The sequence below is a fragment of the Panthera tigris genome, chromosome A1 (assembly GCF_018350195.1).
Source record: "Panthera tigris isolate Pti1 chromosome A1, P.tigris_Pti1_mat1.1, whole genome shotgun sequence".
NCBI lineage: Eukaryota > Metazoa > Chordata > Mammalia > Carnivora > Felidae > Panthera > Panthera tigris.
Window position 1 is genome coordinate 131,814,950 of NC_056660.1, and position 14,723 is coordinate 131,829,672.

Genomic DNA, 14,723 nt, shown 5'->3' on the forward strand with positions numbered 1-14,723 from the left:
CAAGCATTTAGAGACAACCTAAGTACTTGCAACAGGAGAAGGCAAGTTCAGATAAAAGAAAATAGTGATAAGAGCTTCCTAATACAGGTAGCCTAATTTACCATTTTATCATGAAGTCTGCCACATTTCTCCTTAAAAAAAAAAAAAAAATCATCTCCTAACCAATCTTCTATATCCCTATCGGTAAGACCAAACATTGGTACTGATTTCCAAAAGCAAGGCCAATATACACCTGCAGCTTTTGCTAAAACATTTAACACTTCCATAAATTCTCTCAAAATCAGAGTTATAGTTCATTAAATCATGATTAATTAATAAATGGGTTAAGTTAATTAAAAGATTTATGATCTTAGGACCTATTCTTTTTTGTGAGAAAATATCAGACATGTACAATAGTAGAAAGAATGGCATAATGAACTCCCATTCATACATTTTCAAGATGATAAAATTCAAGATGCTATTCTTGCCTTATCTTTCTCTTTTTCATTTTATTTTCAAAGTAAATCTCAGACATTCTGTCACGTCAGTCCTGCATATTTCAATATGCATCTCAAATAACTATGACAATTTTTAAGATCTTTTTAAGATTATTTATTCTTATACCATGTGGAAACATCAGACTTTTCTCAACATAAAGAAGTCTGGTTGAATTCTTGCCGCCCCCTTTCAACATCATAATTTTTTCAATTGCTGAAATCTATGACAACTAGTTTATTAACAAAAAAAAAATCTTTCAATGAACATTCATTTCTATAAGGTTCATTAATTGCCTTTGGCTTATAGCTACATTACAGCTAGACATGTTACTTAAATATTGCATAAACCTCAATCTTTCTTGTTTTCACAAAGCCATGGAGAGAAATAAAAGTGGTCACTAATTCAATTCCCGTATGGTCCACCCCCCACCCCCACCAATAAAAGTGGTCACCAAGGCCTACTCAAGGAAAAATTTGTCCCATAGCTGTTTAAAATGGATATTCTATACCTACACAAGTATACAGTGGGTGCAAAACCATATTCTACACAATGTAAAGAATACATTGAAAATCTTCAGTCTAGTGATTCAATGAGGGCACTTCTCAATAATTTATAGTCAAATATTCTTCACTGTGATGAACCTGCAGATATTGTCACATCACTTACAATCCATCCTACTAAATGATACAAGCTATAAAAATTCAGCACACTCTAACTGAAAACTATACCTGATATATTTAACATGGCTGTTGCTTTCTTTCAGGAAAAATAGGGGATTGTATTTTAGTGATGCCATGAGTTGTGCCAGAGTTGACTTGCTAAGTTCCTTAAAGCTAAGCCCAAGATCTTAAAAACAAGTCAAGGGATCTCCATCCATGAAATAGATTTTCCTTAAGTGACCAAATAATAATTTGTTACATTGAAAAAGATATGTTAGATATATCCCGCCTCATTGTCTGGGGAAAAGGGAATAGAGGAAACTGACCCATTAATCAACTGGACATGGAAAGATAGCTGATTTTTAGTTTGTCAAATAACATTTTTAAATGGAAGAATTTCTTCTGGCTCTCAACATAAAGCATTTTGTAGATTCCCCACCTCCTCATTTTTTAGCAGTTGCATTATCAAACAAGAATTAGTTGCGAAATAAAGTTATTCCAGAGCATATAAATCTTAAAAGGTATATTGATACTCTACTTCTCTTTCATAATCTTCTACATAAGGTACAAACCATTCATCTTACAAAGAATTAGAAGGAATTACCCAAGAGGCCAAAAACAACAAAAAGGACTCTAGGAAGTCTGACAGAGAAGGTCAGTTAGAATCTTCATCTTAATAAAAGATACAAAGAAAGATAAACCCTCACTTCAGCTATTAAGTACATACAAGAATGAGCCTTACAATACATATGCTGACACTGACTAACTTATGACTGCATGTGGAAATGGTGCTCCCATACATACATAATTTATCCACTGTATGTTACTTGTCCTAACCTTTCAATGTAATTGAATCTAACGGAACCTATTAAATTCAGTGTGGTTGCATAAGATTATGACAGTCATTAATGAGCCAGAGTTTTAAGTGCATTGAAGATAAACTGGTTCAGAGGCTTTCCCCTTTTGTACTCCTGCTGTTTATTGCAATGGAAACTAGAATACCAAAATTTTTAAGACTTCATTAAAACTGTAATACTGACTTTTCCTCATGTCTGAATCAAGTTAGGTTTAAACTTGCTAGTCACTTGCCTTTACATAAATCAAGACTAATTTGGTATAATTTAAATTGCAATCTTCAAAATAATGCAACAGACTGACTCAATTTCACTCTCCACTTTGAAAAAAAAATAGCTGAACTACAGATTTATCTTAGGAATGACCTCTGAGGCAAGTGTATAATAAACATTCATTTCTATTTGTTCTTCTTTTCCCCCATCCATTTCTCTACCAAAAAAGTAGACTGTAAAACTTAAATCATACAAATGTCAGGACTTCCTGCAAATAGGCTGCTTGTTTTACTTAAAACTGTTTGACTATCCTTTTACAGTTTTCAAATTTCTCTCCTTCCACATGAGCAGGCTTTTACGTTTACTACTGCCTGTTGCTTGAAATAAACAAAGTAAGGATTTTACTGCTATGTGTGTGTATTTGGGGGGACAGCCATAGGACAGTTTGGGTCACAGATTTATTTAAAGCAAATATTAAAAACTCCAGAGCCTCCTAAAAAGTGATGAAAATGATGTCTCACTGCTCTCTGTAACATCAGTTTTGATTGTGTGTGTGTGTGTGTGTGTGTGTGTGTGTGTGTGTGTGTTTCAGTGACATACAAGTACACCTGAAAACACAAGTTACACAGCATCAATTGCACAAACTTTATGTCTGGAAAAGGTATGTTCACAGCTGTATGAAGAGTGAAAAGTCAAAGTAGACTTTATGGTAGCAGTGTCAATAGTGATTTTAAAATATATAGGTATTGTCACTTAATGAAAAAACAGATCACTTAAACAATTTAACTTGGAGGAACTAGGTGATGAGCAGACCATGCTAAAGATAAATTATTTCAAATACATGTAACAAAACTTAAGTGTGGTGCATTCACCACTCTAAAACTATGGGTCATTGAACCATAAAGATTATTTAACAAGTCTCCAGTTCTTAAGATGATTTATCTCAACACCCCAAATGATAACATTCTCTATTGAAATCAGACAAAAAGGCAGTAAAATACGGTTGAGCACAGGCGTTCCACACAGTAGTTATGAGTTGCTCAAAAGAGTGGAGTTCTAAAATTTATTTTGATTTTCTTAAACTCACTCACTTGTGACCAATCTCATGTGCAATGGTAAAAGCTGAACCCAGGCCAATGTCTTCATTAATGCTGCAGCTCCTTTCAGGCTCACACATTCCAGCCACAGAGGCCAAGCCTGAATAAACAGAAGGAGACACAAAGGGTCAAGCCAAGGTGTTTCAGTCTTAAAAAGCCCATACTTATAAATGCCTGGATTCTTTTTAATAACCTCCATGCACAGAAGGAGCAGTTGGCAAAAGGTTAACTTTCTAGTCATTTGCAAAATCACTGGGGGGAGTTTCACTTTGCCGGCTAGACATTAATATTTTTTGAACTGCAGTCAGTGCTGGAAAATGTCTAGACTAGGGGTTAGATTTATAAATTTTACTTCTGGTAACTTGGGACCACCTAGTAACTTGAGCCAGAAGAGGGAATTCAAGAAAGCATTTCTATTTTAACATTCTTTAGGCTGTAGAAAGCAAAATATATCCACATTATTTTTCTAAAGAGATCTGTTTAAGTTTAGTGGGTTCATAAAAATATACAAGCAACTTTTTAGTTACCAAAAAAAGGGAATCCCAAATAATTTTTTAATGACTTTTTTTTATAAAAGCAAAAATGAATGATTCAAAAGAGAAAAAGGAGAACTGTTAAAAAATAGGTTTTGCATTTTTTTAATCTTCTGAAATCAGTCCTGGTAGTGATGCAACAGTGTCTTTTGGTATTTTAATGGAAAGCAAGTCTTTCACGCACTCAGTGTATTTATCCCTCTCCCATCCCCCTTCAATGCCTTAGTTTTACTAATAAAGCAAAAACTACAGTGTTAACTTGCTGATTTTAGTGAAATGTTATGTTTTCAAGGTATTCCTCCCTTGGGAATTTTGGCCTGTAAAAGCTTTCATATTTACTTCCAAATAAATATCATGCCCTGTGAATTAATACATAACTTTAAAACAGTGCTTAGAAAAAAGAATTTTTGTATGAAAGATAAAATGTCATGTGTCATAAGGAAACAGATGCCAAATCATATTTAACACATACAGGGATGACAGTTATTTAGAAGAAATTGAAGGAAAAGTAGAAAAAACATTTTATATTTTATATGTTAGTAGTCTACTATCATTACCCAAGTAATAATTATCTCCCCACAAAAAGTGGTTCAAATTCAATTCAATGAATATTTATTGACTGCAATAAACAATGTTCTATGCTAGGTACAATTTCCCAGCTACACTAATTTGGAATAGTAAAAGCTATTCAGTTAATATTTTTACTGACAAGAAAGTTCTAGAAATTGTTTCTCTGTACCTTCTAATATAAAATATGAACATAATAGCCACACTGGAACAAAGTTGAGGTCAGTGTTAGATTACCTAATAGACTGTTTGCTTTTCCTACTGTTTTATGTGGAAGGAGCAGGAGTTGGGAAAGAAGTTGATTTCTGCCTCTCTGAGTTATTATAAATACTAGTGTTATCTTGTAGTGTCCTTCTACTGACTTAGAAGTCTTGAGACCTGAAGAAGAGGAAGTAAAAAGAGGTACTAGTTGGGGCAAGGTGACTTGATTTTTTTTTGTTAATCAAAAATATTTAATCAATGTTACTTCCAAATTCCATTAAGAGAAAGAAAGAGAAGGAGAAGGAGAGAAAGAATACAAAAAAAGTTTGCTGTAGATTATCTGGCTTTAAGCTACTGAGTTCAATATCATCCATGATATTGGAAGAACAAAGCCACACTGAAAAATGTTTCTGTTTTGAGCTTTATGAAATTTGGCTAAAAAACAATTACAAAGAATAATTATTGTGAAATTAACATTTCTTCTATTTTCCAAAATATATTATTCCATGGGTTAGCTTTTTGCTTGTTGTTATTGTGGTTGTTTGGTCTACGCCATGTGGTGGTATTTTTCTCAATGACTCCCCAAGGTGTATTTGCAAGCACAGATTTACTTCTGTATCTGATAGAAAATTAACTTAGTTGTTCTACTAAAAGAACAACTTTAGAAAGAACATATTTGGGAAATAACTACTAGTTGAAAATGCAGAGCTTAATCTTAAGTGAAATAAAATAATTTAGATGTTATTTTTTACAACCCCTACAACTTTCTGTATTTCTATAAAATTGAAGTTGTCAAAGTTCTTACGTGTGACTGTGTTAATAGGGGTTTGATTACTCTTTGGGTCATTTAGATTTCCTCAGTTTGATGGCCACAGTTTGCACCCTTAAATCTACTTAGCCATGTAACAGTTGGTCATCAGAAGTACTAAGCAAGGTACAATATGCAAGTATTAGCATAAAACCAACATGAAAGTTGCCAGAATAACCACCCAAAAAGAAAAAAACCTGATAAATTCTGTACTGATAATATATTTTCCACATATGAAGGTCAACACATGTAAACATATGCACTCAGTTTTCACCACGACATAATACAAAAAATAATTTACAATGGTTTATAATTTGAAAAATAATTTATACTGAGCTTGAAAATGCATTGACATGTACTAAAGTATTATTGTATTCATTTGAGAAATTAATAAACTATAAAAGTTGGAATACATACTCGGGGAAAAAAAGAGATGTAGGGTAGAAAAATATCTTGAATCTACTTTGGTAAAAATAACAAGAAAAGTACAGGCAGTGTTATTACTAATATCCTAATAAAGAACATATCTCAATGTAAATAATCTACCTTCAAAAATCAGAATAGAATATGTGTATGTATATGTATACATATATACACATATGTATATCCTCAGAATATATATATACTAGAAAAATACAAGCTCTAGCTTTGAAGCTTAGTGTCCATTGTACCTAAAATTGTTTAAGCACTTAGTAAATGCTTTATTGAATTTGAATAATAGAGAGGTTAGGTTAAACAGTATAATTTCTACAATAAGTAATAATACCAGTGCATTTTATAGTACTTCTTTACCAAACATCTTTCTTGAAATGATTTTTACAATATCCCTGCTGCATAAGGGCAGATACTGCTCCTACTTCGTAGATAAGGAAATTGAGGAACAAAGTCCTAAATGAAGAGTAAAGGCTAATGCAATGAAACTGTCAAAGCCAGCTGTTAGTTTCCAGTTTAGGGTCCTTTCCAATGAATTACATTGTCTAATTAACCTAAAAACCTAAATCTTTTTGAAGTGAGATCTCTAAGGAAAGACAGCTCTTTTGCCATTATGCTTTTTAACTAGCAAACTTCTCCACTATAAATACTCAAATTGGTTAATTGGGATTTCTTCTTTACCCTTAAATCCCAAGGGAAATGCAGTAGGAGAAGAGTGGAAAGGCCGATAAAAATCAAGACAAGTCTCTATAAACAGGTGGCTTTCCGAACTCCCTAGGAAATTGGGTAACATCTTTTCTACCATTTCTACTTAAATTTGATCTTCCCAAAATTCTTTTGAGGGGCATAGGAATAGATTTCACAATTGTTCCTTTACATATAAGAAAATTGAGACTTTTCATAGAGACAGTAAAAAATTCACCTTCAGGTGCTTAACTTTTGTGTCTGTATAAAGTCTCTATGACACTAAAAAATTTATCATAGAAAAAAAAAGCCTGTTCTTAAAAATAACTCTAGTTGCTTAACAATTAAGCCTACTTGAAAGCTATCATTTTCCTCCATTTATATTTGCAGTTAACTTTTAACCAGAATGAAGTTATGCTCTGCAACAAAATGTAATTTTTTAAATTCTAAAATACTACAGAAACGCTTTTCAAAAAAACAAATGATATCTGGGGAGCAAAAGAAAAATACTCCTGTCCTCTCTTTCTCCCTCTCTCTCTTTCTCTCTCTCATTTTATTGTTGTTCAGGTACTGAAAATTTCTAATATCCTAATTTACAGGGATATACATGTTCCACAAAATTGCACCGAAGGAAGTACATTAAGAACACAACATCTCTCCTTTAAGTATCCCCCCCTCCCCCCAGTTTTCCCCCTTTCCTTTCCTAGCCTGATATTTGAAGATGCTGTTTGCTTTCCTTTGCTCTCAAATTCCTTGGTATTTTTGGAAAATACATTATAGAGTGGTAACTTTTGATTCAACATGATTATTTGAAGATTTAGAAACATCTTCTAAGTTGTTTTTAATCATCATTCCACTTGTTTCCTAGTAAGTGACATACCACAAAGGTTAAGTTTTTAACAATTTATGGGAGTAATTTCAGATGTGCCAGAAAGGAAAATGACCAAATTAATGATGAAGAGTAAAGTCACTGGACCAAAAAGACAATCTGAACTATCCTCCCTTCATAAAAAACTTACCCAATGTTCCACAGGGCTTATTTTTATAAGTGCAGATATCATATCTATAGAGGAGAAAAAAGAGAGATGAAATTTGTAATCTGATCAAATTTGTAAAATATTTTCGTATATTCATCACATTTCTTTCTTGGAGCTCTGGGTTGTCAGACCACAATCAGTGCAATTATGAGCAGCCAGCTGGAGTGTCGGCATTTTCAGCACTCTGGGGGACACACCGGCTGCACTACACTCGCAGCCTCTGGCTGCAAGCCAATGGGACACCTGCCAGTAAGAAAGAAAGGTTAAAGTGGATTTCTGTAATTGCAAGTTCCAGAAAACCATCTACCATACTGTTTTGAAGCTAGAATAGCTTGTCTGCAGATTGCTACTGCTTCTACAAAAAAGCAAATGAGTGGCTTTTTATCCCCAATCTCTTTGAACCTGCTGGAATATTTTTTTTTTATTATAGCCACAGATTGTGTTTTATACTGCTGAGCTATGAGAACTATCTGGAGTTCCTTCAACTCTAACACAGGTTCTTGTTTTAAAAAATTAGCCCAATACAGCAATGGGAATAAAATTGATATCATATAGTTTTCCGACTTGCATACCATCAATTTAGCATGTTTAAAATACAAGTATTTTTAAGTGAATTTGCAAATAGTTAAACAAATAGCTCAACAGAAGCTTTCCTAATGTTGGCTGGGCTTACTCTAATGCTATACTGCATTATAACTAAATAGAAAATATTAAGTCCATAGGTAATGTTGCATATTTTAAAATACATTACATTTAGAAAGCTAAATCAATATTGATATGAAAACCTATTCTAAGCATTTTTATATATTCTTGTAATCTTTAAAACCAAAAGCATTCCATTTTAAAGTGAGAATAAAAAAGAAATTTAAAATCACTGATCATTTTTATTAGTCTATGTTTTATGCTAGAAATGAAAGCTTTTCAGGTAAAATATAATATTTCACAAGCTACAGGAAAATCCAAGTTATAAAAGTTCTTTGATTGTACATAAATAATAGTCCATAATACTGAGGGAAGGGATTAATAATTAATCTCTTCTTGTTCAACAGATCAAAATGTATTTTCAAGAAACAAATATCACTTCTTTTTTTTTTTTGAAGGAAGATGGCAGCATAGGAGGATGCTGGGCTCACTGCGACCTGCTGATCACTTAGATTCCACCTACACCTGCCTAAATAACCCAGAAAACCACGAGAAGACTAGCAGAACGGAGTCTCCGGAGCCAAGCATAGACTAGAGGCCCACGGAAGAGGGTAGGATGGGTGGAGAGGCATTGTGCGCCACACGGACTGGCAGGAGGGAGCCGGGGCGGAGGGGCGGCCCGCCGGCCAAGCAGAGCACCCGAGTCTGGCTGGCAAAAGCAGAGGGGCCAGATGGAGTGTGTTCTGACAGGAAGCGGGACTTAACATCTGGAAGGTTATAAGTTAACAGCTCTGCTCGGAGAGAGGGAGGGCTGGAGGACATCAGGAGGGAGAGTTGTTGAGCCCCGGACTACAGAGCGCAGCTTGGCGGGGAACAAAGGTGCTCGCCAGCGCCATCTCCCTCGCCCATCCCCAAGCCAAAATCCCAAAGGAAACCATTTCCTGTCAGGGAACTTGGTTGCACCACGCAAACACCCAAGGCTGTGCTTCTACGGATCCATCCCTCCGGATGGATCCACTGCCTCACTGCCGGTACCGCAAGGCCCTGAAGGAAAAGTGAGCTGTGCCTGCCCCTCCTGCCCCTATGCACGTTGCCGATCCACCCCAGCTAATACGCCAGATCCCCAGCACCACAAGCCTGGCAGTGTGCAAGTAGCTCAGATGGGCCACGCCACCCCACAGTGAATCCCGCCCCTAGGAGAGGGGAAGAGAAGACACACACCAGTCTGACTGTGGCCCCAGCGGCGGGCTGGGGGCAGACATCAGGTCTGACTGCGTCCATGCCCACCAACGCAAGTTATTCAAGACAGCACAGGGGAAGTGCCCTGCAGGCCCGCACCACTCCAGGGACTATCCAAAATGACAAAACAGAAGAATTCCCCTCAAAAAAACCTCCAGGAAATAACAACAGCTAACGAACTGATCAAAAACGATTTAAACAATACAACAGAAAGTGAATTTAGAACTATAGTCATAAAATTAATCACTGGGCTTGAAAACAGTATAAAGGACAGCAGAGAATCTATTGCTACAGAGATCAAGGGACTAAGGAACAGCCAGGAGGAGCTAAAAAATGCTATTAATGAGCTGCAAAATAAAATGGAGATGACCACAGCTCTGATTGAAGAGGCAGAGGAGGGGCACCTGGGTGGCTCAGTCGGTTAAGCGTCCGACTTCAGCCCGGGTCACGATCTCACGGTCCATGAGTTCGAGCCCCGCCTCGGGCTCTGGGCTGATGGCTCAGAGCCTGGAGCCTGCTTCCGATTCTGTGTCTCCCTCTCTCTCTGCCCCTCCCACGTTCATGCTCTGTCTCTCTCTGTCTCAAAAATAAATAAATATTAAAAAAAAAAAAAAGAAGAGGCAGAGGAGAGAATAGGTGGACTAGAAGATAAAATTATGGAAAAAGAAGAAGCTGAGAAAAAGAGAGATAAAAAAATCCAGGAGTATGAGGGGAAAATTAGAGAACTAAGTGATGCACTAAAGAGAAATAATCTACACATAATTGATATCCCAGAGGAGGAAGAGAGAGGGAAAGGTGTTGAAGGTGTACTTGAAGAAATAATAGCTGAGAAATTCCCTGATCTGGGGAAGGAAAAAGGCATTGAAATCCAAGAGGCACAGAGAACTTCCTTCAGACGCAACTTGAATCGATCTTCCTAACGACATATCATAGCGAAAGTGGCAAAATACAAGGATAAAGAGAAAATTCTGAAAGCAGCTAGGGATAAATGTGCTCTAACATATAAAGGGAGACCAATAAGACTAGTGACGGATCTCTCTACTGAAACTTGGCAGGCCAGAAAGGAATGGCAGGAAATCTTCAATGTGATGAACAGAAAAAAATATGCAGCCGAGAATCCTCTATCTAGCAAATCTGTCATTTAGAATAGAAGGAGAGATAAAGGTCTTCCCAAACAAACAAAAACTGAAGGAATTCATCACCACTAAACCAGCCCTACAAGAGATCCTAAGGGGGATCCTGTGAGACAAAGTACCAGTGACATCGCTACAAGCATGAAACCTACACACATCACAATGACTCTAAACCCATATCTTTCTATAATAACACTGAATGTAAATGGACTAAATGCGCCAACCAAAGACATAGGGTATCAGAATGGATAAAAAAAACAAGACCCATATATTTGCTGTCTACAAGAGACTCATTTTAGACCTGAGGACACTTTCAGATTGACAGTGAGGGGATGGAGAACTATTTATCATGCTACTGGAAGTCAAAAGAAATCTGGGGTAGCCATACTTATATCAGACAAACTAGACTTTAAATTAAAGGCTGTAACAAGAAATGAAGAAGGGCATTATATAATAATTACAGGGTCTATCCATCAAGAAAAACTAACAATTATGAATGTGTATGTGCCGAATACAGGAGCCCCCAAATATATAAAACAATTACTCACAAACATAAGCAAGCTTATTGACAAGAATGTGGTAATTGCAGGGGACTTTAATACCCTACTTACAACAACGGATAGATCATCTAGACACATGGTCAATAAAGAAACAAGGGCCCTGAATGATACATTGGTTCAGATGGACTTGACAGATATACTTAGAACTCTGCATCCCAAAGCAACAGAATATACTTTCTTCTCGAGCGCACATGGAACATTCTCCAAGATAGATCACATACTGGGTCACAAAACAGCCCTTCATAAGTATATAAGAATTGAGATTATACCATGCATACTTTCGGACCACAATGCTATGAAGCTTGAAATCAACCACAGGAAAAAGTCTGGAAAACCTCCAAAAGCATGGAGGTTAAAGAACACCCTACTAAAGAATGAATGCGCCATCCAGGCAATTAGAGCAGAAATTAAAAAATATATGGAAACAAACGAAAATGAAAATACAACAATCCAAACGCTTTGGGATGCAGCGAAGGCAGTCCTGAGAGGAAAATACATTGCAATCCAGGCCTATCTCAAGAAACAAGGAAAATCCCAAAAAGAAAATCTAACAGCACACCTAAAGGAACTAGAAGCAGAACAGCAAAGACACCCCAAACCCAGCAGAAGAAGAGAAATAACAAAGATCAGAGCAGAAATAAACAATATAGAATCTAAAAAAACTGTAGAGCAGATCAAAGAAACCAAGAGTTGTTTTTTTTTTTGAAAAAATAAACAAAATTGATAAACCTCTAGCCAGGCTTCTCAAAAAGAAAAGGGAGATGATCCTAATACATAAAATCATGAATGAAAATGGAATTATTACAACCAATCCCTCAGAGATACAAGCAATTATCAGGGAATACTATGAAAAATTATATGCTAACAAACTGGACAACCTGGAAGAAATGGACAAATTCCTAAACACCCACACACTTCCAAAACTCAAACTGGAGGAGATAGAAAGCTTGAACAGACCCATAACCAGCGAAGAAATTGAATCAGTTATCAAAAATCTCCCAACAAATAAGAGTCCAGGACCAGATGGCTTCCCTGGGGAATTCTACCAGACATTTAAAGCAGAGATAATACCTATCCTTCTCAAGCTATTCCAAAAAATAGAAAGGGAAAGAAAACTTCCAGACTCATTCTATGAAGCCAGCATTACTTTGATTCCTAAACCAGACAGAGACTCAGTAAAAAAAGAGAACTACAGGCCAATATCTCTGATGAATATGGATGCAAAAATTCTCAATAAGATACTAGCAAATCAAATTCAACAGCATATAAAAAGAATTATTCACCACGATCAAGTGGGATTCATTCCTGGGATGCAGGGCTGGTTCAACATTCGCAAATCGATCAACGTGATACATCACATTAATAAAAGAAGAGATAAGAACCATATGATCCTGTCAATCGATGCAGAAAAAGCATTTGACAAAATTCAGCATCCTTTCTTAATAAAAACCCTCGAGAAAGTCGGGATAGAAGGAACATACTTAAACATAATAAAAGCCATTTATGAAAAGCCCACAGCTAATATCATCCTCAATGGGGAAAAACTGAGAGCTTCCCCCTGAGATCTGGAACACGACAGGGATGTCCACTCTCACCGCTGTTGTTTAACATAGTGTTGGAAGTGCTAGCATCAGCAATCAGACAACAAAAGGAAATCAAAGGCATCAAAATTGGCAAAGATGAAGTCAAGCTTTCACTTTTTGCAGTTCACATGATATTATACATGGAAAATCCAAAAGACTCCACCAAAAGTCTACTAGAACTGATACATGAATTCAGCAAAGTTGCAGGATACAAAATCAAGGTACAGAAATCAGTTGCATTCTTATACACTAATAATGAAGCAACAGAAAGACAAATAAAGAAACTGATCCCATTCACAATTGCACCAAGAAGCATAAAATACCTAGGAATAAACCTAACCAAAGATGTGAAAGATCTGTATGCTGAAAACTATAGAAAGCTTATGAAGGTAATCGAAGAACATATAAAGAAATGGAAAAACATTCCATGCTCATGGGTTGGAAGAATAAATATTGTTAAAATGTCAATACTACCCAAAGAAATCTACACATTCAATGCAATCCCAATCAAAATTGCACCAGCATTCTTCTCGAAGCTAGAACAAGCAATCCTAAAACTCATATGGAACCACAAAATGCCCCGAATAGCCAAAGTAATTTTGAAGAAGAAGACCAAAGCAGGAGGCATCACAATCCCAGACTTTAGCCTCTACTACAAAGCTGTAATCAAGACAGCATGGTATTGGCACAAAAACAGACACATAGACCAATGGAATAGAATAGAAACCCCAGAACTAGACCCACAAAAGTATGGCCAATTAATCCTTGACAAAGCAGGAAAGAACATCCAGTGGAAAAAAGACAGTCTCTTTAACAAATGGTGCTGGGAGAATGGACAGCAACATGCGGAAGAATGAAACTAGATCACTTTCTTACACAATTCACAAAAATAAACTCAAAATGGATAAAGGACCTGAATGTGAGACAGGAAACCATCAAAACCCTAGAAGAGAAAGCAGGAAAAAGCCTCTCTGACCTCAGCCGCAGCAATCTCTTACTTGACACATCCCCAAGGGCAAGGGAATTAAAAGCAAAAATGAACTCTTGGGACCTCATGAAGATAAAAAGCTTCTGCACAGCAAAGGAAACAATCAACGAAACTAAAAGGCAACCAACGGAATGGGAAAAGATATTTGCAAATGACATATCGGACAAAGGGCCAGTATCCAAAATCTATAAAGAGCTCACCAAACTCCACACCCGAAAAACAAATAATCCAGTCAAGAAATGGGCAGAAACATGAATAGACACTTCTCTAAAGAAGACATCCAGATGGCCATCAGGCACATGAAAAGATGCTCAACGTCACTCCTCATCAGGGAAATACAAATCAAAACCACACTCAGATATCACCTCACGCCAGTCAGAGTGGCCAAAATGAACAAATCGGGAGACTATAGATGCTGGAGAGGATGTGGAGAAACGGGAACCTACTTGCACTGTTCGTGGGAATGCAAACTGTTGCAGCCGCTCTGGAAAACAGGGTGGAGGTTCCTCAAAAAATTAAAAATAGACCTACCCTATGACCCAGCAGTAGCACTGCTAGGAATTTACCCAAGGGATACAGGAGTACTGATGCATAGGGGCACTTGTACCCCAATGTTTATAGCAGCACTCTCAACAATAGCCAAATTGTGGAAAGAGCCTAAATGTCCATCACCTGATGAATGGATAAAGAAACTGTGGTTTATATACACAATGGAGTACTACGTGGCAATGAGAAAGAATGAAATATGGCCCTTTGTAGCAACGTGGATGGAACTGGAGAGTGTGATGCTAAGTGAAATAAGCCATACAGAGAAAGACAGATACCATATGGTTTCACTCTTATGTGGATCCTGAGAAACTTAACAGAAACCCATGGGGGAGGGGAAGGAAAAAAAAAAAAAAGAGGTTAGAGTGGGAGAGAGCCAAAGCATAAGAGACTCTTAAAAACTGAGAACAAATTGAGGGTTGATGGGGGGTGGGAGGGAGGGGAGGGGAGGTGATGAGTATTGAAGAGGG

General features: G+C 36.7%; 1 protein-coding gene across 1 annotated transcript in view; it reads right to left on the reverse strand.

The window, feature by feature from the left end:
• The window catches only part of ADAMTS6 (ADAM metallopeptidase with thrombospondin type 1 motif 6), a 296,246-nt gene that overhangs the window by 167,413 nt on the left and 114,110 nt on the right, over positions 1-14,723 (reverse strand). The window contains exons 7-8 of the mRNA XM_042987636.1: positions 7,545-7,588; positions 3,295-3,400 (exon numbers count right to left, since the gene is read on the reverse strand). Of these exons, the coding sequence (XP_042843570.1) occupies positions 3,295-3,400; positions 7,545-7,588 (150 nt within the window). The remainder of the gene's footprint in view (positions 1-3,294; positions 3,401-7,544; positions 7,589-14,723) is intronic.